Here is a 23,492-nt window from a genome sequence, read left to right as displayed (position 1 = left end):
TGAGCTGAGATTGCACCACTGCACTCCAGCCTGGGTGACAGAGCAAGACACTGTCTCAATAAAAGGAAAGAAAAGGAGAGGAAAGGAGAGGAAGGGAGGGGAGGGGAGGAGAGGGGAGGGGAGGGGAGAAGGAAGGGAGGAAGGAAGGAGAAAGAAAGAGAGAGAGAGAGAGAGAGAGAATCTATTTAACAGTGTAAAATATATCTAACACTATAAAATTATTTCTGATTTGGGAAAATATCTTTAGGCATGAAGAGCAGTTTTCAGTGGTAAGCCAACTAAGAAATAACAGTTTCATTCCTTAACTCCCCCAGCCATTATGCATTCTCCTGTTAAGCAGTTTTTCTTCTTTAAAATACTACCAGTAATATTTACCTGTGTTCCTCTATGGTCTTAGTTTTAGATTTTATTTAGATAAGTTTCTCATTAATTTAACTGGCTATTAATAGAGGCAAGAGGAAACTTTGATCAGTGGAGATGAAGAAGATATTTGACTTCTCAATGTACACATTTTAATATTATTTTGATTTTCGAACCCATGTATTATGTATTAAAAAATAAAGTTAAAATAATATACCACCAAGCATTCACTCATCAAATAGGCAAATAAGTTTTATCGAAATACATTAGCAAACTTATGGAGAGCCTGATAATTCTGGATTGCTCCAACTAGTTATTATTTGGATAATAAAATTAAATAGAGTATGATGCTGAAGAAAGGGCACAAGGAATGGAATCAGAGCATCTGTGTGCAGGTTCGGCTCATAGTATTTACTAGTTGTGTGACCTTGAGCAAGTCACTTAACTTCTGTGAGCTTTGCTTCTCCTATCTATGAAATTAGAATGATGATAATACCACCAGTCTATTTACCTCTTGGAGTTGTTCTATATATTCAATGAGAAACACAAGTGAGAGCCCTTTGTAAACTGCAAAGTCTTATACTTGTGCTAGTTAATATTTTGTATTTCACTGAATGTCTCCAAGATTCTACTTTCAAATTCTCAAAGCCACTGTTAAGTTTATTAGGAAATGTATCGAATGGGTTGCTTAATCTTTTGTTTCCATGCACCAAACAACCAATGTGAAACTGAGCGTGTGTCTGTCTTTAGTTAACCTGGTCAACAGGAGTGCCAGAATCATTCTTGAAAGCAAAGAAAATCTACTCCCATGGAATGGCTATTTTTATAGCATTGAATATCAATATTTGGGAGCTCTAGTTAACTAACACAACTCCCAACAGGTATTTCAGTGGGGATAAATTTACTTTGCTACCCATAGTTCAAAGAAAACTGCAAGGTATGGACATTTGTTTGGCGCATTTGTTCATTCCACAAATATGTACTGAGTGCCCACTCTGCGCTGGGTGCTCCTCTAGGCCTTCAGACATGCCCATGAGCAAGACAGACAAAATGTGGTGCTCTCATGGAGTTTACATTCTAGTGGAAAAATAGCTGAACTTACAGCTTTTTTCATTCTGAGCATGCAAACACCTTAATCTGAAGAGCATTTCTTGCCTTCTGATAAACAGCTTTAAAACTGTGTTTTGGTGGTGGAATCCTTCCTTCATGTATCCAAGACCAAACATGAAAAACAAATAAAGGTTGCTCTGGTTGGAGTGGGACTGGGGCCAGGGGCCAGGGTGTCTCCTCCTGCACTCTCCATCCCTGCCCCTGCCATCCCTCTGCTAGACCCCAGGACTCTTCCGAGGATGGTTTATATGAAACTTCCACATAGCGCATTATCTCCACGTCAGTTTTGTTACTGAAGGCACCCTTTAAACGCCTGCATCCACAGTCTCCCAAGGGTTTTCTCAAGTTCCTTTTCCTCTCTGGGTCTGCTTATCTCTCTCCACATAATAGCCATATTATAGGGTTTCTGATAATTATGACAATAACGATAGTAATCACTTATGGAAGACATACTGTCTAACAGAACAGTGCCAGGCACTTTATGTGTATTCCTTCACAGAATCCCCAGAGTCATCCTATGAGACAGGTGTGAATCATCATTTTACAGATACGGGATGAGATGACAAGAAGTGACGTAATTTTCCAACACTACAGAACTGTTAATGGTGGAGCTGGAATTCGAACATGTCTATCTGATTTCACAGCAGAAATTCTTTTTTTTTCTTTCTGTATTTCAGGCCCATCAGCAGGAAGTAAGGAATTCTTAACTAGTACTGCTTCCCAAACTCTGTGAAGCTTCTGGACCCTCTCAGGGATAGCTCTAAGTACAGTGCAAAGGTCTGACTGGAGCAAAGGCGAGTACAATGTTCACTCAAATATGTATACTGTTGAAGGGTATTACACTAGCTGTCATTTACGGGTGGCCGACTCCATTCTGAACATTATACATCCATTTTCTTTTTTTTTTTTTTTTTTGAGACGGAGTTTCGCTCTTGTTACCCAGGCTGGAGTGCAATGGCGCAATCTCGGCTCACCGCAACCTCCGCCTCCTGGGTTCAAGCAATTCTCCTGCCTCAGCCTCCTGAGTAGCTGGGACTACAGGCACGCGCCACCATGCCCAGCTAATTTTTTGTAGTTTTAGTAGAGACGGGGTTTCACCATGTTGACCAGGATGGTCTCGATCTCTTGACCTCGTGATCCACCCGCCTCGGCCTCCCAAAGTGCTGGGATTACAGGCTTGAGCCACCGCGCCCGGCCTATACATCCATTTTCACTAATTCTTCCGGCACCTCTGGAAGGTAAATATGATTACCCCTATGTTCTTGGTGAAGAACCTCCGGAACAGAAAGGTTGTCACTTACTTGAGGCCTCACAGCTAGTAAGGGGTGAGCCCTCTGTTTGCCTTTATGTCAACTTGGAGGGAAGTTATTCCTAGAGCTAAACCACAGGCCCGAGTTCCACATCCCTCAAAAGAGCAACAACAATTTTAAAAAGAGACAGAAAACATAGTCTTCCTAGCCTGCATCTGCTCCTAATCCAGGCCCTACTCCAAGCCACTACTGTCGGACTCGGTTCTCATTTACAGCTGGGTGCTAAACTTTCTCACTCCGCCAGCATGAACCCCCCTAACTGTTTTTCCTTGTCTGACAAATTTTGTCCCTCCACATCCATCTCTTGGCATCTTTTTCTTTTGCTTTCTCCCCACCCATTCCAAACCATTTTATTTTTTTCCTCTCCACCCCTTTTATCATAGTATGAACCTGTTTATATTCTCTTCCTTTTATGAGAAACAGGGTAATGCACGGGTTGTTCTATAGCCTTTCTGTCTGAGGCTGAAACCTTCTTTTACTCTACTGGATAATTGTTTAACCTTGGGAAAACCAGTTATGCTTTCTGTGTCTTGGTTTCCTCATCTGCAAAATGGGTAAAGGAATATAATCTATATCATAAGTTTTTGCAAAGTTTAAATGAATTAATACATGCAGAGGTTTTAGAACAGAGTCAGGCATGTAGTGAATGCTTCACACATGCGAGTTTTAATTATTCTCTTTCTTTTAACCATGTCCCATTCTCTCTTTATCTTTCTTTTTCTTTCATCTATATTTTACTCTGCTTTAGCTAAACATTTTTTTAAAGTGAAAACAGTTGCTATAAAATAAGTTCATTGTCATTTTTTTTTTTTTTAACTTGGTCTACCTTTAAATGCCTACTATTAGTCAGACACTGTACTAAGGAATAAGAAGAAATGTAAAGATGAATAAAACCTGATTTTCTGCAAAGGGTTTGCTAGCTTTTTAACTAGTAAATAATGCTTTCCATGTTTTTCTTTTCTTTTTTTTTTGAGACGGAGTCTTGCTCTGTCGCCAGGCTGGAGTGCAGTGGCACAGTCTCGGCTCACTGCAACCTCCGCCTCCTAGGTTCAAGCGATTCTTCTGCCTCAGCCTCCCGAGTAGCTGGGACTACAGGCACGTGCCACCACACCCGGCTAATTTTTGTTTTTTTAGTAGAGACGGGGTTTCATCATGGTGAGAATGGTCTCGATTTCTTGACCTTGTGATCCGCCCGCCTCGGCCTCCCAAAGTGCTGGGATTACAGGCATGAGCCACCACGCCCGGCCTGCTTTCCATGTTTTAATGAAATGGATGGATTTATGTATTTGTAGGCCAATATTTATGTCTATTGGTTTTATCACCTACCTCCCTCCCCGAAACTATCTACTTCCCAAAGTGCTGGGATTACAGGCTTGAGCCACCACGCCCGGCCTGCTTTCCTTGTTTTAATGAAATGGATGAATTTATGTATTTGTAGGCCAATATTTATGTCTATTGGTTTTATCACTTACCTCCCTCCCTGAAACTATCTACTTCTCTCTACCTATTCTGCCATCATTCTTTATTTTTGACTTTTTTTAGAGACAGGGTCTCGTTCTGTCCCACAAGCTGCATTGCTGTGATGTGATGCATCCTTCAACTCCTGGTCTGCCATCACTCTTACCCAACCCGCACCTCACCTTGACTCGTGCCTTTCAACTGGTCCTGCTCCAGCCTCTTCTGCGCTTTCTGGCCTCCTCTCTATTCAGCAGCCAGAGCCATCTTGGTGAACAGCAAATCTGATCTTGCCAGTCTCAGGCTTAAAGCCTTTCAAAGGTCCTTTCATCATTTTTAGGAGAAACAACTGAGAGCTTTGCACAGTCCTGTGTGATGTGTCTCTTCTTCTCTCTCCTGCCTCTTAGACACAGTGTTTCTCTCACATTCCCTAGTTTGCTTTCAGTCCCTCCGTGGCACCATCCTCTCTCTTTCAGATATCGTTCAGATATCTTTCCCTCCTGAAATAGTCTTCCTCAAAACTCCTTTTTCTGCTGTGCTTTGACAATGCCTACCCAACCTTTAGATTAAAGAAAGTATTATTCCCATGAAACGCCTTCTTGACCCTCTACTCTAGGTCAGAGTTTTTGTTTATCTTAGTTGGGTCTAGTTTAGTATCCTCTGAGTACATTTGAGTACCTAGACTTTAAGGATCCAAGTTCTCTTCTTTATCTTGAGCATTCACTTTGTATAATTCATTAGTGTGATTTTTTTTTTTTTTTTTAATAAAGACGGGGTTTCACCGTGTTGGCCAGGCTGGTCTTGAACTCCTGACCTCAGGTGATCTGCCCGCCTTGGCCTCCAAAGTGCTCGGATTACAGGTGTGAGCCACCACGCCCGGCCTCATTAGCGTGATTTTACTTGGCTGACTCTAGGTCTATTAGGGAAGGAAGGGGCCATGTCTATTTGGCTCATCATTCTATCTCCAGTGTGCAAGGCAGCATGCCACTCACTGGAATAATTTAATAAATATTAGCTGAATAAAGATTGAATGAATAGTGTTCTGCCATTGCTTAATTTTACCAATGTGCCAGAAATTATTTATTAATAAAGTAAATTACTTTTAGCAGTGGGGATATGATAAATGTGAGGAAACTGATTGCAGAATCAGAGGTTATCTTGAAACAAAGTATTATTTGGAATTTTTGTCTTTTAAAGACTTAGGTAATGAGTCTATCAGGAATTCTATGTTAATTAGGAACCTAAAAAACACATGAAAGATGTATACTTTCTATTTGTTGGGCTTGGCTTTCCACCCTAAATCTGCCACTACTTACGATTCTAACACTTTAAGATAGCTCCACTATTACAGCTTTCTGCATTTTTAATGTCCTGAAATTGATTTTTTATGTTACTTTTTTTAGCCTCATAAAATCTATTTGCAAGCTTAGCAATTACAATTTAATTTATTAAACTGATAAGATTTAGGCCACAAGGGTCCTAGAAACAAAAAGATCACGAACAGGAAGCTGTTAATCTTGAAACCCCCAACAAACAATAAACGCTTCTACTGAATTAAACTTAAAATCATTACTGAATGGTTCAAATCCCATGGGACACAGACACAGCCATTTACACAGATACAGATAATACCCCTTCCTCTGAGCGGGTTAAAGTAGAATTTCTGTGTGTTTAAAATGTATGGGGGAGAAAAGGAAACATTTAGAAATTACCTGCTTGTAATAATTGTTCTTTGATGGCACATTTTAATTAGAAGACACAATAAACTAAACTTCTTAAAACATCAGCTGGAAAGGGCCATAAAACTAATCTCTAACCACCTGAATTAACAAACAATGGAATCCATGTTCACAAAAGTGATATGACTTAGGCGTGGTCAATAAAGTTGCAGAGTGAGGGGCAGGACAGGAAAAGTGCCTCATTACTCCTTATGAAATTTGAGGACTGAGAAACAGAGATATTCAAACAGATGTGGGGGTAAACTACACTGGGCACCCAGAATAGAGAGTGAAGTCAGAAAGTTTTGAAGTTGTCTTGCTTTATAGTCCTCTTTGCATATCTCTGTGGAACATTCTTTTACAGTTCTCTAACACCTTGAAATTCCCTATCAAACTGAAGGATTATCTAGTGAAGATCTATGTTCATTTTGTAATACTTGTATAGTCAAGAGCAGGATTAGAACCCTTTATTTCCGCCCATTTGATCTGGGTGTTGTTAATGACAGGTGTGAATCTAAGAAGTCTCCTTGTTGTCAAGATGTCTCTAGCACAAGGATTTGGCTTTTCCTGGTATTAATGAATGACTGATTTATGTCACTAAATATCAAGATACCCCTCAAATAATATAAAATCACAAGATGAAACCACCAAAGATAAATATACTTTATTATGGAATGAAAGTTGTTACCGGGATGGGAACTATAATTATACAATGAGAGGAGGCCATATCTATTATTTTTTTATTTTTTTGAGACGGAGTTTCACTCTTGTTACCCAGGCTGGAGTGCAATGGCGCAATCTCGGCTCACCGCAACCTCCGCGTCCTGGGTTCAGGCAATTCTCCTGCTTCAGCCTCTTGAGTAGCTGGGATTACAGGCATGCGCCACCATGCCCAGCTGATTTTTTGCATTTTTAGTAGAGACGGGGTTTCACCATGTTGACCAGGATGGTCTCGATCTCTTGACCTCGTGATCCACCCGCCTCGGCCTCCCAAAGTACTGGGATTACAGGCGTGAGCCACCGCGCCCGGCCCACATCTATTATTAATCTATAATAAGCTTTGTAAATAGTTTTAACTCCTTTGATATGAGTTAAAAATGTAGCATTCCCAGGATAGATAATGAAATGAAGAGTTTTCTGAGTTAGGAGTTAGGAAGTGATACCTGCTTTTGTCCTCATGCTATTACTCTAGGTCAAAAACTGGCTTTTGGGCATGGGAAGAGGGATGCTGCATGATTAATTATTAAGGTATCTGGAAAGGACCTTTCATGAATGAATCCACAGACTGTTCAGGAATCATCTTCTAGTCATATTCTACGACGTTACGTGTTAGGTGGAGGTTGGAGAGCAAACAAAGGCAAAGAGGAGGTGGCTATTTAAAGGATACAATGAGTGAAGAGACTCCCTGGGAAACGTCTAGTTGCTGGCAGAGACATTTTTCTATTAGTAGAATGTGTATGTGTGTGGGAGAGAGTTGCGGAGAAGGAAATGTCTAAGCAATAACAATCTAGGATCATGTAAAGTTTTATTTAAGCTTCTTTCCTAATATTTCAGTAAAAATTAGAATATGATAACTAGATTAATTAGAACAGACCGTAACATATTAGGTGAAATTTAATATTTGGCAATAAAGAGCATCACTAAAGATGAGCTGATTGATGACATAAATGAATGGATAAGCGGCTGTCCGGCTGGACAAAGGCTGTGCACAAAGAAGTTAGGATGGAAAAGGGAAAAATTATATTATAATGAACTATTTGTTGAAATATCACTATTTCCAGATCTGTGGCTATTTTAAAAATTAACTATAGTTTCCTACACTTATAATGCTGTCACATATACAACATTCAGTTGTGATACAGGAAAAACAGCAATGAACAACAACAGTAACATGCTAGAAATGAAAGTAATGAAAAAGCGGTGAGGTGCCCTAAGAAATTTTTTGACCCCTTTATGTCCATTTGATTATAATAATCTCGTCAAATTCCATCCCTTAGGCTAATAAAGCCATGCCCCGGCCGGGCGCGGTGGCTCACGCCTGTAATCCCAGCACTTTGGGAGGCCGAGGCGGGTGGATCACGAGGTCAAGAGCTCGAGACCATCCTGGTCAACATGGTGAAACTCCGTCTCTACTAAAAATACAAAAATTAGCTGGGCATGGTGGCGCGTGCCTGTAATCCCAGCTACTCAGGAGGCTGAGGCAGGAGAATTGCCTGAACCCAGGAGGCGGAGGTTGCGGTGAGCCGAGATCGCACCATTGCACTCCAGCCTGGGTAACAAGAGTGAAACTCCGTATCAAAAAATAAATAAATAAATAAATGAAGCCATGCCCCATCATGAGCTATTATATTACATTTTAAAAATCAAGGAAATTACTAACTGCTCAGCTAGCCTCAGCTTCAACAGCTATGCCAATTTCAAGATATTAAACCGCTTTCCTATCTAGATGCTGAACTTCAGTTCCTGCATCTGTGAAATGAGTAAACTGGACAGGATGATCTTCCAGGATTCTTATAACTTTTAATATCTATTTCTTAGTGATTCTAGTTAAACTGCATAGAATCTATCAAGTTAACTAGGTTGCACATTCATTTCTTATGTATTAAAAATGCAAAGAAAAGATGTAATGTTAGTGACAAAACTTTCAAGTCATGAAATTTATGCTTCTATCTCACCTGAGTTGGAGTTGGTACTAGAAAACTGATCTTGTTGTTCAGTTCAATCCTTGTAAGATACTTTCTGTTCTAAAAGCTTATCTTAAATGTTCCCTAATGATTCTGACGCAATTTGTGATCAAGATGCACAGCTGGACTTTAAAAATCTTTCCTGGGCATTTGCGATGTAGTTATGCGAGTCTGGAAAACGTTTTAACATGCCACAGCTGCTCATTCATATGCATAAACCTACATAGATGTTGATTTAAAGAAAGAAATATGTCTTGCATTGTAAGTATGCTTCTTGGATGCTGTGTGTTCTTTCATTTCTGAGAACCTTCAGGTACAGAAGGTATCTATATTTTTCAGGAGGTAAATTACATATTAATGTTAAGCTTTCATTATATCTTTGACTCCATAGAGAAATGCACCATGGTGTTCAACTGTGGTTTAAGCTCTGTGACAATAGTTATCCCAAATAACATCAGAGTTTCACTTATTGTGAAAAGAAGAAATAATTTTCCTTCTAAATTAGTCTCATAATTTAAAAGGAATGAAAAACATTATTTATTGAGTTTCTGTATTAAAATGTAGTAAGTTACTCAAATTTTATAGTGAGGCCTTAATGACTTTCCCTTGGTTCGTAGAGGGACAGAATTCTGTGAGGACAGAATTCAAGGTTATTTCATCCCAACTCACTGCTTCTAAACTCACCTGCTGAGGAGGTCATAACTAAAGGCGATGATGCCTGAATAGGTTCATTGTCTCACTAGCTGAGGAGTTCTAGCAAGACTTATGAATTGGCTTGATATCAGTATTTAGATGGGAAGGTAAGACAAAGTAGAGCTGAGTGGCACATGAACTTCTTAGATCTCCTGCAGTTTGACCTATCCCTACTAGAACCACTGAGCCATGATCAATCATAGGCTGACACAAGCCAGAAATAAAATCTGGTGATACAGCCTCATGTGACTTCACCCAGGTCTCCAGGTAGAGGGAGTCCAACCCAACAGTGACAAGTGACAATTTTTGCAGGGACTCCAAGTATGTTAGAGAGCCGCCTCACAAACTGTAATGTGCATACAAATTACTTGAGGAATCTTGATAAAATACAGATTCTGATTCAGCAGGACTGGGTTGAGATCTGAGATCTCGCAATTCTAAGAAGGTTATCATTTAATATCTATGCATTTGGTCCATAGACAACATTTGGTAGAACAAAACTCTAGAGGCCAGGTGTCACGCCTGTAATCCTAGCACTTTGGGAGGCCAAGGTGGGCAGGTCACGAGGTCAGGAGTTCGAGACCAGCCTGACCAACATGATGAAACCTCATCTTTACTAAAATTACAAAAAAATTAGCTGGGTGTGGTGGTACATGCCTGTAGACCCAGCTACTTGGGAGGCTGAGGCAGGAGAATCGTTTGAGCCGGGAAGGCGGAGGTTACAGTAAGCCGAGATTGCGCCACTACACTCCAGCCCGGGTGACAGAGCAAGACTTCATCTCAAAACAAAACAAAACTCTAGAATAATTCATTTTTTCCTTCAGCTGCCTGCATAGCTTACTCCCCATTTCTTTTAGATCTTTGTTTAAATATCACCTTATTAGCATGGCTTTCCTTACCCATTATATGTTTCTCTGCCACTATCATCTTTTCCCTGCTTCCTCTTTCTTTATACTACTCATTTCACATTTGTTTGCGAGGGACTTTCTGGTTCACTGCTTTGTTGTGTCATTGCATGTTATTGTTATGCCACAGCCCATGTTATAACATACCAGAAAAAAGTACCTACTGATTGAATGAATGTATAATGAATAAATGAATCATGTAGTTACTCCGCCACAATTCCATAAGCCAGACTACACTTATGAGTCTCCACTCTGCTCTTTGGGCTTTTAACTCAAGTACCTTGAGTTAAAGAATAAAGGGTGGATGAAAGGTCCTGCCACAGTCACTGAAAGCTCCTGCTTACTGGTAAGGATTGTACCATCCATGACTTCTTTTCTACCTTCAGGGCATTCTGAAACCCTTGCAGTGTCTCCAACAATGTCCTGAGAAGCCATATTAAAGGCAAAAGAATTTTTGGTTCTCCTGGGGACCACTTGGCTCTTAATCAACTCCATTTTGAGCTTTATCTAGTACTTTCTACTGTCTATCTAGTTCTTCAAGTGAATGTCCAGTGGCTTATTTATTATTTAAAACCTAGTCAGTTATCTCACAATAAATATAGATATTATTAGAAGGAAGACAGCAAATACAGATCAGATTTACCCTGATCTTACTTGGGGAAGCGCTGTGTTATCTTTCTTGAAAAATGTGTAATTAGGTTGTAATCAATGCCCTTTTTATTCATCAATGGTGTCAAGGTTGAGTTTCAGAACTTGAAAAAAATGTTAGTGCTTTAATCATCTTGTCATTGTGCTATACTCCAAAACAACAGCTGTGAATTTTCTGCAATGCAGGGGAAAGGGAGCTTATCTATGAGGACTGCTAAAGGTTTTATAACTGAAAACAAAAAGCCACCATCTAAAAACTGTGCCAACAGCAAATGTCCAAACCAGGGATTCAGTTACCATCTCTCCATCTAATATAAAAACCCCATGCCATTCCTTTAATGTTTATTCAGCAAACATTTCTTAGGCACCTATTATTAATATATGTCAACATACTAAAAACATTATATTGCATTTGTAAATTAATAGCAGACTCATTTAATAACTCATTAATAAACTATAGTCAAATTCACACCGCATGGATTAACACAAGATATAAAATGAGTGACAGAAGGGTCTCTGCTGTCTAGGAGCTCCCTTGAGTGGAGAGATGTGCATACTGTGATAAGCGGAACACCAGGTGTTTACATACAGCATTGGGGAGCTCAGATAAAGAAACAATTAATGTTGACTGAGCAGATTAAAGATAGCTTTATAATGGAATTGACATATGAGGGCTCTCAAGATGAGTAGGAATCCTGCAGGTGGAAAGGGAGAAAGGCAATTCTGGGTAGAGGAATCCACAGAGGAAGGGCACAGTTCAGGATCAAGCGTTAAGAGCAGAGAGCAGTCCTGTGCAGTAGGGGGACAATGAAAAAGACTGATACTGGTGGGGAGTGGTGGGGTGAATGGAGAATGGAGCATGAAAGTTGGCTGGGAATATACTGTGAAGGGCAAGAGGTTTGTGCACAGGGATCTTGGTGTCATATCTCTTAGAAAGATAATTCTGAAATCAAAGGGGAAGATGGTTGGGAACGGTAAGGAATGGGAAGGGGTACCTGTGTGTGTACATGTGTGTATGGCATTCTAATGCCACTGTCCTTGTGTGAAATGGCCTTATAGTAACTTCATTAACTGCGTATAGGTAATTAAAGTTTTTACAAGAATTAACTTTGCATAGTGCTTAAATGGGATTATTATTGAAGTATAATATATGTAATCCTCTTGAAAGAAAAACAATTTCATCATTTTCTTCTTCTTACGAATGTGATACCTGTTAACTTTAAAGTAAGAAAATTATGCAAACTGGATTTTAAAAGATGGCAAAAATGAATCACAATCACACCACCAGAGAAAAACATCGTATATGACTTTTAAATTGATGTCAATTCTACTCCTGTAAACCAGACACTGAATAAGATTGAGGATGGATAGAGTCCTGTGGACAACTGGAGCCAAGCTTATTTTAAGCAGAAGTGAGTATAATTGTGGTTTTGCTTTGTGAAGTAAAACTTGCCAAAGGCATTTATTGTTACATTGTGATAATTACAAATTTTATAAATTATTTATAATTATCACAAAATATACTAAGCCCTATGAGGAACACAGCTGGAAATAGTTTGATATTTTGCAATACACATTTCTTCAGCAATTCCTTTAAGTCTTTGAAGGAAAAATGAAAAGCACAGTAGTGAAAATGAAGAATCCCTTCAACCTTCAATTATCTTCACATGAAAACTCAAATACTAAAGAATCGTTAGCTTTTATCCATTAGTTCAGCAACTCTTTGAGAAATACCGAGTATGACACTAGAGATAGAGCTATCAGTGAATAAAATGTAAGTATGCTGTCTGCATGCATGGAACTCACAATTTTGTAGTTTAGCAAGATATTCTTTCCCCCTCCACTCCTGAATAGAAATTTAACCCGTTTTTCAAGGTCTGGCTCCATTTCCAGACTTCCATGGTACACTCTTGCACTGTCCTGACCCCTGCAGGCTTATCTTTTCTCTGACATTCCGTAATTCTTAGAAATACTGCTGCCAGGATCATTCAACTGGGTCATATGTTACCAGGAACTACGCTCTATTAATGTCTAAAAATCCCTCTTATTCATTAAAATTAAAAAATTCCTTGAAGACAGACTAGGTTTATTACTTGGGGTTAGGGGCAGATTTTTCTGAGTAACCAGTAATACTAAGAAATACATTAAGGACATTTTTGATAAAGCATCTGATTATGACTGAAAACATATTTACTGAAAGCCTAATTCTTGACCATACCCAAAGAAATGTCAGTAAAATCTTCTCTCAGCACTATCGTAAGGGTCGAACAACTGACAATACTGGTGCAGATGAAGGGGACTTGGTGAGAATTTCCTAATGGAATATCATGACACACTCTTCATTTCATTTGTTAAAGGTAAATTGTTCATTATTTCCTAAAACTGTTGTATAATTTAAATGTCTCTAAACAACAATTCCATCAATTTTTCATTGAAAACTGCAGTTAAAGTAAGACTCAGTTACACACCAAGTTTGGAAAGGAGAGAAAAAGATCTGATGGATTGATGTTATTACCACATTTCCAGATAATTTAAAGCTGTGAAAAATTAGTATACAGTTAGACTATTAAAACAGAGAAGTCATTCTGTGAATCCAATCAATAGTTTGGCATTTTGTAAAAGGCTTGTTGTTTGTGGATTTACTTACAAGCACTTTAAGAAACAATTTATATGATTTATAGGACATCCTTTGAACAAACATCTTGATAAAGTACAGCATAGTATCCAAATTAAATATATGACTTAAAGGAAACCAAGCTGCAAGGAAGCCCTGGTAGAAAGATGAAGATTTACATTGATAGAACAGGACATGTTTGTCTTTTTTTGTAACCTTTAAAGCTTGAAATCATTCTGTTCAAGGTTAGTTGAACACTTGATCACTACCAAGAGCTTCTAACTGCTGTGTCTATGGTTCTAACCATCTTATCAGTCTGCAAAATTGTTTGAGATGAGATTTTTCAGAAATAGGAAAACAGGTACATGTGCTGTTTTCTGCATACAGGTGTATGCTGCTAGTCAGGTGCTGGTGAAGGGCATACAGTTTGAGACTGAAAAAAAACCAGCTACTAAGAAAATGGATGATTCCAATGAAACAGTTCTTACTCTATGTGAAGTAGAATTTGTTAATCAAATGGTGCTAGAGTATGTCTTTTAATTTTCAGCTTTATAATGGATACTTTTCAAAGCATTTATTTCTACTGAAATACAAGTCTATTAATAATGAACAAATGGCAAGACTTTTCAAAACTATCTGAGAAGAGACTGTTTCCTTGGTGTTGTCATCATCCATCTGTGACCATCACAAACCCCCTCTCTCTGGCCATATCTGGCCTAGGCCACATAGGAAAAAACATTTATTAAAACTTTTGAATAAATTAATTGCAACTTTTAATTCTAAAGCCAGGCACAACTGAAAGTAACATGTCAAAACATGCATGGAAGAAATGTTTTCTCTATTTTTGGGCAGAACATGTGATTGGCCACCATTAATGGTAGAATCTAAGCTGTCACAAGCAAAACACAAACCTCAGTCTTCCAAACAACAATTGATGCTAACAATTCATCACTTGAAAAGGAGCTCCTTATATTCATATGCACAGAGGCGCTTCCTTGATGGCATCTTAGACACTCATAGTCAGCAGTTTAATACTCCTCTTTGTTCAGCCATGTGGATCAAAAGGAATTCATTTCTTGAAGACAATAGACATATTTCTCTTTTTTTGATAGCAAGATATGACCCATAATTGTGTGCTTACATTAGGTATGTTTCGTTTCCAAAGGAGCAATCTATATATAAATTTTCTAAGAAATCAACCACACAATAAGTAACATCCCAGCTGTCTCAATGAGTCTCACTTTGAACACAAAAGCAGATGTATAAATAAACCAAAGAGCAGGGCATGGATAATCCAATTTAGGATATCTCATCAAGTTTCAGTTGGCTAATCCAATTTATGAGATCTCACTGAGTTTCATGGTTTACAGTGATGTATTTCAAACAAGGGATCTTGTAGCAGAAAAGGTAAAAAAAAAAAAAAAAAAAAAAAAAAAAAAAAAAAAAAAAAAAAAAAAAAAAAAAAAAAAAAATCCTGGTCAAGGACATCCAAAAGCCATGTCAGTGTTAATGAGAATTAAGTTAATACCATGAGGAAAGAATATGGTCTACTGGTCTATTTCTGTAGATGAAACCTCTCCTTCTTTCCTAACTGTTTTTACAGTATCTATTGGTGAATAAAAGTGTGTGCCAGATAAGAATATAAACAAAATAAAGCGGATGCTGGTTGCTATTTATTTGAATTCATATTTTCATAGGCCTTTCTAACTGCCTGATGTTCTCCTGGAAGATTAGAGGTAACAAAAACACAGTTCATGTTCTTTGGACACGAACTGTCAATTTTTCACTACAGGTAGGTAGGTTTACAAAACACTAATGCCGGTTCCTCTAGTTAATACAAATGATGAGTCATGAGGGTACAGATCCACACAGAGACTTATCAGAATATTATTAGTGTGAGTTCTGACTGACCTTCAGGTTGATATTGTGCTATAATCGTCACTGTCTGTCCAGCCCCCTTTAGTGCAGCAGCTGCCTGTTCATGGGATGCACCACGGAGGTCAATGCCATTCACCTGAAAGAGAGGAAGCCAGGTAATCTTGGTATTTCATAAGTCACATTACTCTGAAAGAAGAAAAAAGTTTCACCAAACAGAGACCGTCTAACATTGTATCACATGCCTCAGAAACCCCTGCTATCCTACTCTGCTGTTTGTGGACTTTTATGGTCTTAATTAGGAGACACATTAAATTTCATCTTGTGGTGTTTGTGCCATGGTCTGACTGGGTTGGAAACATTTTCATCTATCCATGTTCTAATGTGTGCATTTAATATGCCTCTGTGAGCTTCCTAGATTTTTGGGGTAAATAGGGATAAATATGAGGTTTTAAAATGAGAGGGAAAACAGGATGATAAAGAGAGACATATGTAATGTAAATAGACAAATACATGCTGACAGATTAAAACATTCAGATGAGGTTCTGGGGACATGAAAATAAAAAGGGGCAGCTGGTTGCCAGATCCCTCTCTTTGGTCAGTTGTCTTGTCTTGTCATTCTGAGCCTGGTTAGACAGCCCTAAGCCTTGTTTTAAAATATACTTGACTGTGCTATTTCTCATGTACAATTCCAGAATGAATTCTGACAAAATAAAATAAAGAGTTCCCGGGGTTTATTTAGCTAACTCCCATTTTGGGTCCCATACTGAACATCTTAAAAGCTCCAAACTCTACCAGGGTAAAAATCATTCTTAAGTCAAATTTAATAAGGAGAAAATGCTAAATTTTTTCTTGAATCAACTCAGTCTAAGTCAATACAATGTAATTAATAAGTGCTCTTCAATGACAGCGTTTTGTGTCTGCCCCAGAAGAGGGACAATTAGTGGAAAACAAAGGGAGACAAGATAAAGCCCCAAGAAGCTTTTCCAATGAACACACAGTAAATATGGTTTTCTAATCTACAAAAAATGAGCTTTTTGCAGATGATAGCAGAATCCTGCTTCCTTTTATTCATGGGGAAGGTTGGTATGGCTATGAAAGAAGGATAAAGAACTGATCAGCTTATCTACATTCAAAATATATAATCTTATTTTGCTTTTCATTAATCCTGTTTCACAATGACATAAGGTGGTAGATGGGGGTAACACTGGGAAGTCCACTGAGCCAGGCCTGATCTGGCTGTGTCATTCTCTTGCTGACTGACAGCCATATTACCTCTCTGAGCCTCTATTTCTCCTCCCTTGGAGGGAGGGGACTGTTAGGCTATATGAGTTCAAATTCCCCTTAAACCATCAAATTCCAGATCTATTCCGTGGTAGATACAGTCATTTCAGAGGCTGCCCACGCTTTTGCTGACTCAGAAGTATGACTCTGACGGCCAGAAGAGACAGGAAAGGTAACTGGATCCAGGCTACTGCCTGTAGGAGGCTGAACTGCACAAACTTCACATGCCAAATAATTTATTCTCTTGTCAAACAGCGTTAACTTTTTATAGAAGAATAATACGTGATCATGGCAAATAAATTCTCTTTCAGAATGATACAAAAGAAAGAGGTAAAAGTCCCCTCACCATCTCCATTTCCAGAGGTAACCACATTTGTGTATACTTTTTCTCTTTTATTATCATCTAATATTTCTTTAACAATAATTCTAATTCCATAGGTTTTCATGTTAGGCCAATTTGTACCTGAGTTTAATGACAAAGAAGGCAACAATTTCTAAATCGATGGTATACATTTCTTTACAATTTTTTAATGTAAGGTCATTTGTCAAAATAGACAAACTATAAGATGAAAATGAAGACAACAGAAAAATTCAACTTTTCACAACCAATAAAATTAGCACAACCTAAGAAATAATTTAGAAAAAAAGTGTCATTAGAAGATATATTGTAGATTACCATTCAATTACCCAAGATTATGTCAATTTATGATTCTAAATAAATCTTTTTAAAGTAACAGATTAAAAATTCATCTTCAGTGTATACGTAAATTCTGTGTTTTATTATACAGGTATATTTATTCAATACTATCTTTTGAAAATGAGGCATTTAAAAGACATCGAGATTTCCATTCTGTTTAATGAATAAAAATCACAGTGGATGGCAGCAAAGAACTAGGTGGGATGGCGGGCATTAAGAAGAATTTGATAATTCACATTGTGATTATTCTGTACATTGATAAAAGATAATTCACACCCCTAAAACCTCAAGAATCCCCTTTTTAAAGAACCAAAATAAACCCAAGACACCTTGCTGACACTTCCCCGCCCCTAAACAAACTCATGACTCTTTTACACATAAAACTGAAATAGTTAAGGCAGCAAAAGATTTTGATGGCACTGAAAGTTTGTAAACTGTATTTCAATCTTTTTCTTATTTCCAAAGTGCAAGATGCAGGGTTCTCAGTCTTTCTTTCAGTAGTGCTTCTCCTATAAATAATCCTTCATTTTGTCTGGCAAAGGCAGTTTCTGAGTTAAGTCTGTTCTGGTATACTGACATACCAAAACGATACAGGTACTGCAGTGGGCGCACCTGCGTGAACCGGGACACCGGCTTGGTCAGTCTGACGAGGTAAGTTGCAGATCTAAGCAGCTGAGACCTTGAATAACAAAAAGCTTCATTTTTAGAGTCCCTGACTGAGTGCTCAAATAGATCAACTATGGATGTATGTCCTCTACATCTGGTTGTTCATAAAAGTTAAACGTGCCATTTGAGTGCTCAATTGTAATATGAAGTGTGTCAGAACTGTCCCAAACAAGAAAAAAACCATCTGGAACGTTTGCTAGCTTCCTTTCTGCCTCCCAACATGTGATTGGCTCTCAGTACCATCCTTGTTTTGCAAGTTTTTTCAGCTCCTTTGAAAGGCTTGTCACTACCATGGGGCCACTACTTTGCAATGAGTCATAAACTCTTGCTACCTCAGGAGCAGAGCTAGGATCGAAATTCAAATGACAGAGCATACTTTCAGCCACATGGGCTGTGTACCAGTAGGTCCAGTGAAGTTCCTTTGGAGTTGATTGCTCTGCACCGGAGGTGACAATGACGAGAGTAGAGGGACATCATGGGGACTCACTCTTGGGCTCTGCAACAGTACTCCCATGGTGCCAATCAACAATCCATTCATGGACTGATCCACAAAGATCTCTGGGGCAACAACTAGGTCCTGGTCTACCTGACTCATCTCCAGGGAAAGAGCGCCCTCCCCTTCAGGAGGAACCACAGAGACTTTCATGGGAGAAGAACTGACCAGACAATAGCTATGAGATTCTTCCAAAGGATACATCCCTTCATCTGAAGGCACGGTATATTGAATGTTGTCCTGAGGCGTAAGTCCAATAACAACAGGCTCATGTTCTTCCAGGCGAAGATGCAGGTCTACATTCTGAGAAGCTGAGCTCTTCAGTGGATTGGCTTGTTCGTGGCATGAAGTCTCAGACTGAAGGTCGCGGAAATCCTTCTGGATGCCATTCAGGGCTGGACTCGGAGGTGAGAGTCAAGGCCTTGGTCCCCTCTTCCAGCCCATCTTGATGCATGTCTCCTCCGAGTTTGTGAGCCGAAGAGGCCACGGCGCAGGACTGCAGTGATGGCTGCAGAGGGAGGTGGCCCGTACCGGCCTCTCAGCTCTCACATCTTTAAAGATTATCAGTGCTATGGAGGAGAAGGTGTCCTCACCAGCAGAGCTCCCAGAGGGCGTGCCCGCCTTGCCTTTTGGCTTCTGTTTGGCAGAAAGTGGCCTTTTTAACATACCCATCGCTTTTTGATCTGTTTTTTTTTCCACCTTTATCATTTTCACTGTTAATATCGCAGCTGGCCATATCTTTATCATAGCAGCTACCAAATAAGGAATCATCTTTTCCAAAGTCCCTGGCTAGCGATGGTGGTTGTACTACCATGAAATCAGCTTCTTCTTTACTTTTATTCAAGTTAAAAGATTTCTGGAAGGTTTTAAAATTAATTTTCTTCATTATGACTAGTTATCTAATCCAAGGGATCAAATTTCTGTCTGGAATATTATCCCCAAACACCTAGAGAGGCTGCAAGGCTGCTTCTATGTATTTTTCCAACTTCATTTAAACTTTGGAGCCATTTTCTTCTAGGATCTTAGATTCTACTGTAGAGTATATTGGTGAATATCTGCAGGAGACTGTGAGAAGTGTTAGGAATTCGCTTCCGGCATGATGGAATGAGGTGGTCAGCTGGGCTCAGTGGCACATGCCTGTAATCCTAGCACTTTGGGAGGCTGAGGTGGGCAGATCACTTGAGTTCAGGAGCTGAAGACCAGCTTGGGCAACATAGGAAGACCCATCTCCAGGGGCGGCTGGGCTCTGCATCCTCACCCAACACCAGGGAGGCTGCCATGCTCACCTTCTCCTCCAGCAACTTCTCCTGCCTCCTTCCTCCTCCTCTTCCTCTAACAGCTTGTGTATACTTTATAAAGATTCACTATATGCACATGCAAACACAAGACTTTCTCTTTTTCTCCTTACATATATATTTAAATATATTATTGCCTTTTTATTTAACTGAATAGGTCATAAGATATATAATTCGACAGCTTTTGTTTTGCTTTTCATTGAACAATGTATCCTGGGCATTTTTCATTATCATCATATCAGCTCATATCATTCTACCTTTTTAATGAAAGCCTGGTATTCCATGTTATAGATGTGCCAGCAATTTTCAGTGAGATCCCTCTTGATGTGGTTAAGGTTGCTTCCAGTTTTCTGCTACTACAAACACTTATAAAAGTGTTTCTGAAGGATAAATTCCCTGGAAACAGACTTCTTAGTGAAAGGGCCTATGCATTACTTGTTTTTTTAAATTTGCTATTGTACATTTTCAAAATGATTATTCATTAAACATATGGACACTAATAAGAAAACAAAAACAGGCCATAATCTCATTACCCAGATAATGTATTGATAGGAGAAATAAAATTAATATATGCACATCATACCCATATATGTTAAGTAAAGCATAATGAAAATACATACAAATAAAAGTCCCCCCTACCTCCTATTACCCTTTACAAAGATAACCATGCTAATGGCTTCTTATATATTCTACTAATTATTTTTGTTATAAATATAAACTGCTTTATAAAATATATAATTTAAAAATTGTATACAAGTAAGATCATGCTCTACATCTTGATTTTTTTCCACTTACTAATATACCTTAGTAAGCTTTCTAATTTACATATTTCTTCCCATTAACCTGATTCTTTTTAATAGCTATGAGTCTTCTATTATTAAATGAAAAACAATTTGTTTTACTAGTGCATGGCTGATAGACACTTAGGTAGCTTCATTATTTTGCTATTATAAAGAATGACGTAATAAATATCATCTAATAGTAAGTTGTTGAGTAAAGAGTGTGACAGGTATTGCCAGACTGCTTGTAAAAGTGTAGTATTAATTTATATGGCCACAAATAATATACGATTTTTCAACTTCCTCACACTCTCGTTAATAGTTACACATGCCTTAACATTTGACTTTTTCCATTCTGAAAGGTAGGTAAACAATTTTACTTTTAAACTTTGTGTTTCCTCAATTACAAGGTTGTCTTCTTATATGTTTATTGGATATTTTAATTTATTTTTATATAAAATGCCTTTTTATTTATTTTGCTATTTTTTTGTTGTTGTTTAGGTAGTTTGCTCTTTCAAAAATTTATCTGCAAATTAAGAATGTTATTCCTCCCTCTTAGGTAACTATTGCAAATATTCTTAGTTTGTTATTTGTACCATTGTATTTTAACTCTTCTTTTGTACATTATTTCCTATCATAGAATGAATTTTTAAATATTTTGTGAAGTCTTATTTATAATTTCCTTTTCCTTTTGCCTCTTGAGTTTTAGATTATATCTTCTCTTCTCCAATATATTTAACAAATTACCCATGTTTTCCTGTAGCAAACTAGAGTTTAATCTTTAGCCATTTAATTCTTAATTAATTGGAATATATTTTGATATTTGATGGGAGAACCAAGTAAACAGCCACAATTTTGTGGACGTTTCCTTTATAGCATAAGATTTCTACATCTTTCATCATTTAGTCATCCTCTGAATTTTTCTCAGTGCTTTAAGGAAAGAGCATGGAAAAATGGGAAGGAACCAAAGATTTGGAGTCAGACAAAACTAGGGTTAAATCTCAAGTCCACCTAAGTTACCTAAGTAATCTGGAGAAATTACTTAAGGTGAACTAAGATTCTTTGAACCTTAGCTGCCTTTTCTGTAAAATGAGCATACCTACCTAGCTATTTACCTACCTACCTACCTATCAGGGCCGTTGCAGGTACAAACAGGTATTCAGCAAATCGTATCTATTATTATTGTTTAGCATTTCTTCAAAAAGCTGTGATTATAAGAGATGAAATAAAATCAAATGGAAATTAATCAACACAGATTGTAATATAATAGTTACTTCATGTTTTTTTTTAAAAAGAGGAACACAACATTTTAGGACTAGAAGAGCCTTAGAAACTTGCTTATCAAGCATTTATACATTAGAGATGATCCCCATAGAGGAAGGGACTGGCCTAAAGTCATATTGAAGTTGCATAGGAATAGCCAAGGGCTCCTTTTGCCAAGCCCAGAGTTCTTTCTAGTTTAGCAGATGTACGCCAATATGTGTGTTTGTTTGTTTTTCACTGGACCAATAATACAAACTTGTTTATTTTAGGCCAAATCTACACGGGCCTCTGCATTTTTGAAGGAGTTTGTTGCTGCTGTTATCCTGAACAATATCATATTGCCTTGTTCCTGTTGATTTCTCCCCTGGATTTAACAAACATGCTCTCTTCCACTCTTTCAAACTTTTCAAGATCACTTTGATGCTTCTTTCTATCTTTGAGGTTTGAGTATTTTATCAGTAAACTTTGCACAAATAACATTTCAAAAGTGTTCACACTTTACATCATTGATACGACATTTTAAAATACCAAGTGTGACACAGCCTCATATATTTGTTATTATTATTATTATTATTTTTTGCTTCTGTTTGAACTTTTTCTTCTGGATGCATGGATTCTCAAAGTTCTATTTAGAGTCCTCTTCTCTCCAAGAAAAATTTCTTCTTGAAGCATAAATTCTCAAAGATTGGATGCCAATAATTACTGTTGAGATTAACATTGAGCATCAGCTTTGTACATCAGAGACATCTACATATTATGTCATTTAATCAGAAGGGTGGGATTGTTTTTCCCATTTTATTGATAAGAAAACTAAGCTCAGAGACTCAATGACTTACTCAAATTTATATGGTGGAAAGAGGCTATGGATTTAAAATAGCCAAACTAATACTCCTGAGCTCTTAACTACGAATTTATACTGTAATTTAATATCCTGTCTAATTCTGAGGGTCTACACCTACCAGATTCCAGTTCTGAAACCTGTCTTTCAAGGGCATTAGTCAAGCTCCCTAGGACTGGCAGCAAATGATTGGGTGTGTTTTACCGCTGTCCTCTGTGGTGGTCCCAAAGCAACCTAATCTAGAAATTACGGCCCAACTTATAATGATTAGATCAAGTAGGGCTAAAACAAAAGGCACTGTCAAGCTAGAACAATTTTTTTTTTTTTTTTTTTTTTGAGACTGAGTCTTGCTCTGTCACCAGGCACCAGGCTGGAGTGCAGTAGCGTCATCTTTGCTCACTGCAACCTCTGCCTCCCGGGTTCAAGCAATTCTCCTGCCTCAGCCTCCCGAGTAGCTGGGACTACAGGCATGTACCACCACACTCAGCTAATTTTTGTATTTTTAGTAAAGACGGGGTTTCACCATGTTGGCCAGGATGGTCTCTATCTCTTGACCTCATGATCCGCCTGCCATGGCCTCCCAAAGTGCTGGGATTACAGGCGTGAGCCACTGCGCCTGGCCAAACAATTTCATCTATTGCTACCTCTTTATGTATATGACTATCATGGGATCATTAAAATATTTATGAAGATGAGTGGTTTACCATCCCCCACATCAATCTTTTTTTTTGTTTGTTTTTAAAAGATGATCATTACATTTGCTACTTCTGCCACTAGGGGCCTTGGCCTGGGGCTCCAGGGATTC

At 38.3% G+C, this 23,492-nt stretch overlaps 1 protein-coding gene and 1 pseudogene across 28 annotated transcripts in view; both read right to left on the bottom strand.

The window, feature by feature from the left end:
- Nucleotides 1–23,492, bottom strand: part of DLG2 (discs large MAGUK scaffold protein 2) — a 1,831,252-nt gene that overhangs the window by 297,952 nt on the left and 1,509,808 nt on the right. For all 28 annotated transcript variants that reach the window (XM_037744434.1, XM_037744428.1, XM_017544957.2 and 25 more), the window contains one exon: nt 15,409–15,511. In XM_037744434.1, coding sequence (XP_037600362.1) covers nt 15,409–15,511 — 103 coding nt within the window. The remainder of the gene's footprint in view (nt 1–15,408; nt 15,512–23,492) is intronic.
- On the bottom strand, nt 17,848–19,398 carry LOC108315582 (annotated as a pseudogene).

This window comes from Cebus imitator, unplaced genomic scaffold (genome assembly GCF_001604975.1).
Source record: "Cebus imitator isolate Cc_AM_T3 unplaced genomic scaffold, Cebus_imitator-1.0 Scaffold174, whole genome shotgun sequence".
Classification (NCBI taxonomy): Eukaryota; Metazoa; Chordata; class Mammalia; order Primates; family Cebidae; genus Cebus; species Cebus imitator.
Note: the sequence above shows the minus strand (reverse complement) of the source record. Positions and strands in the feature narration are given on the sequence as shown.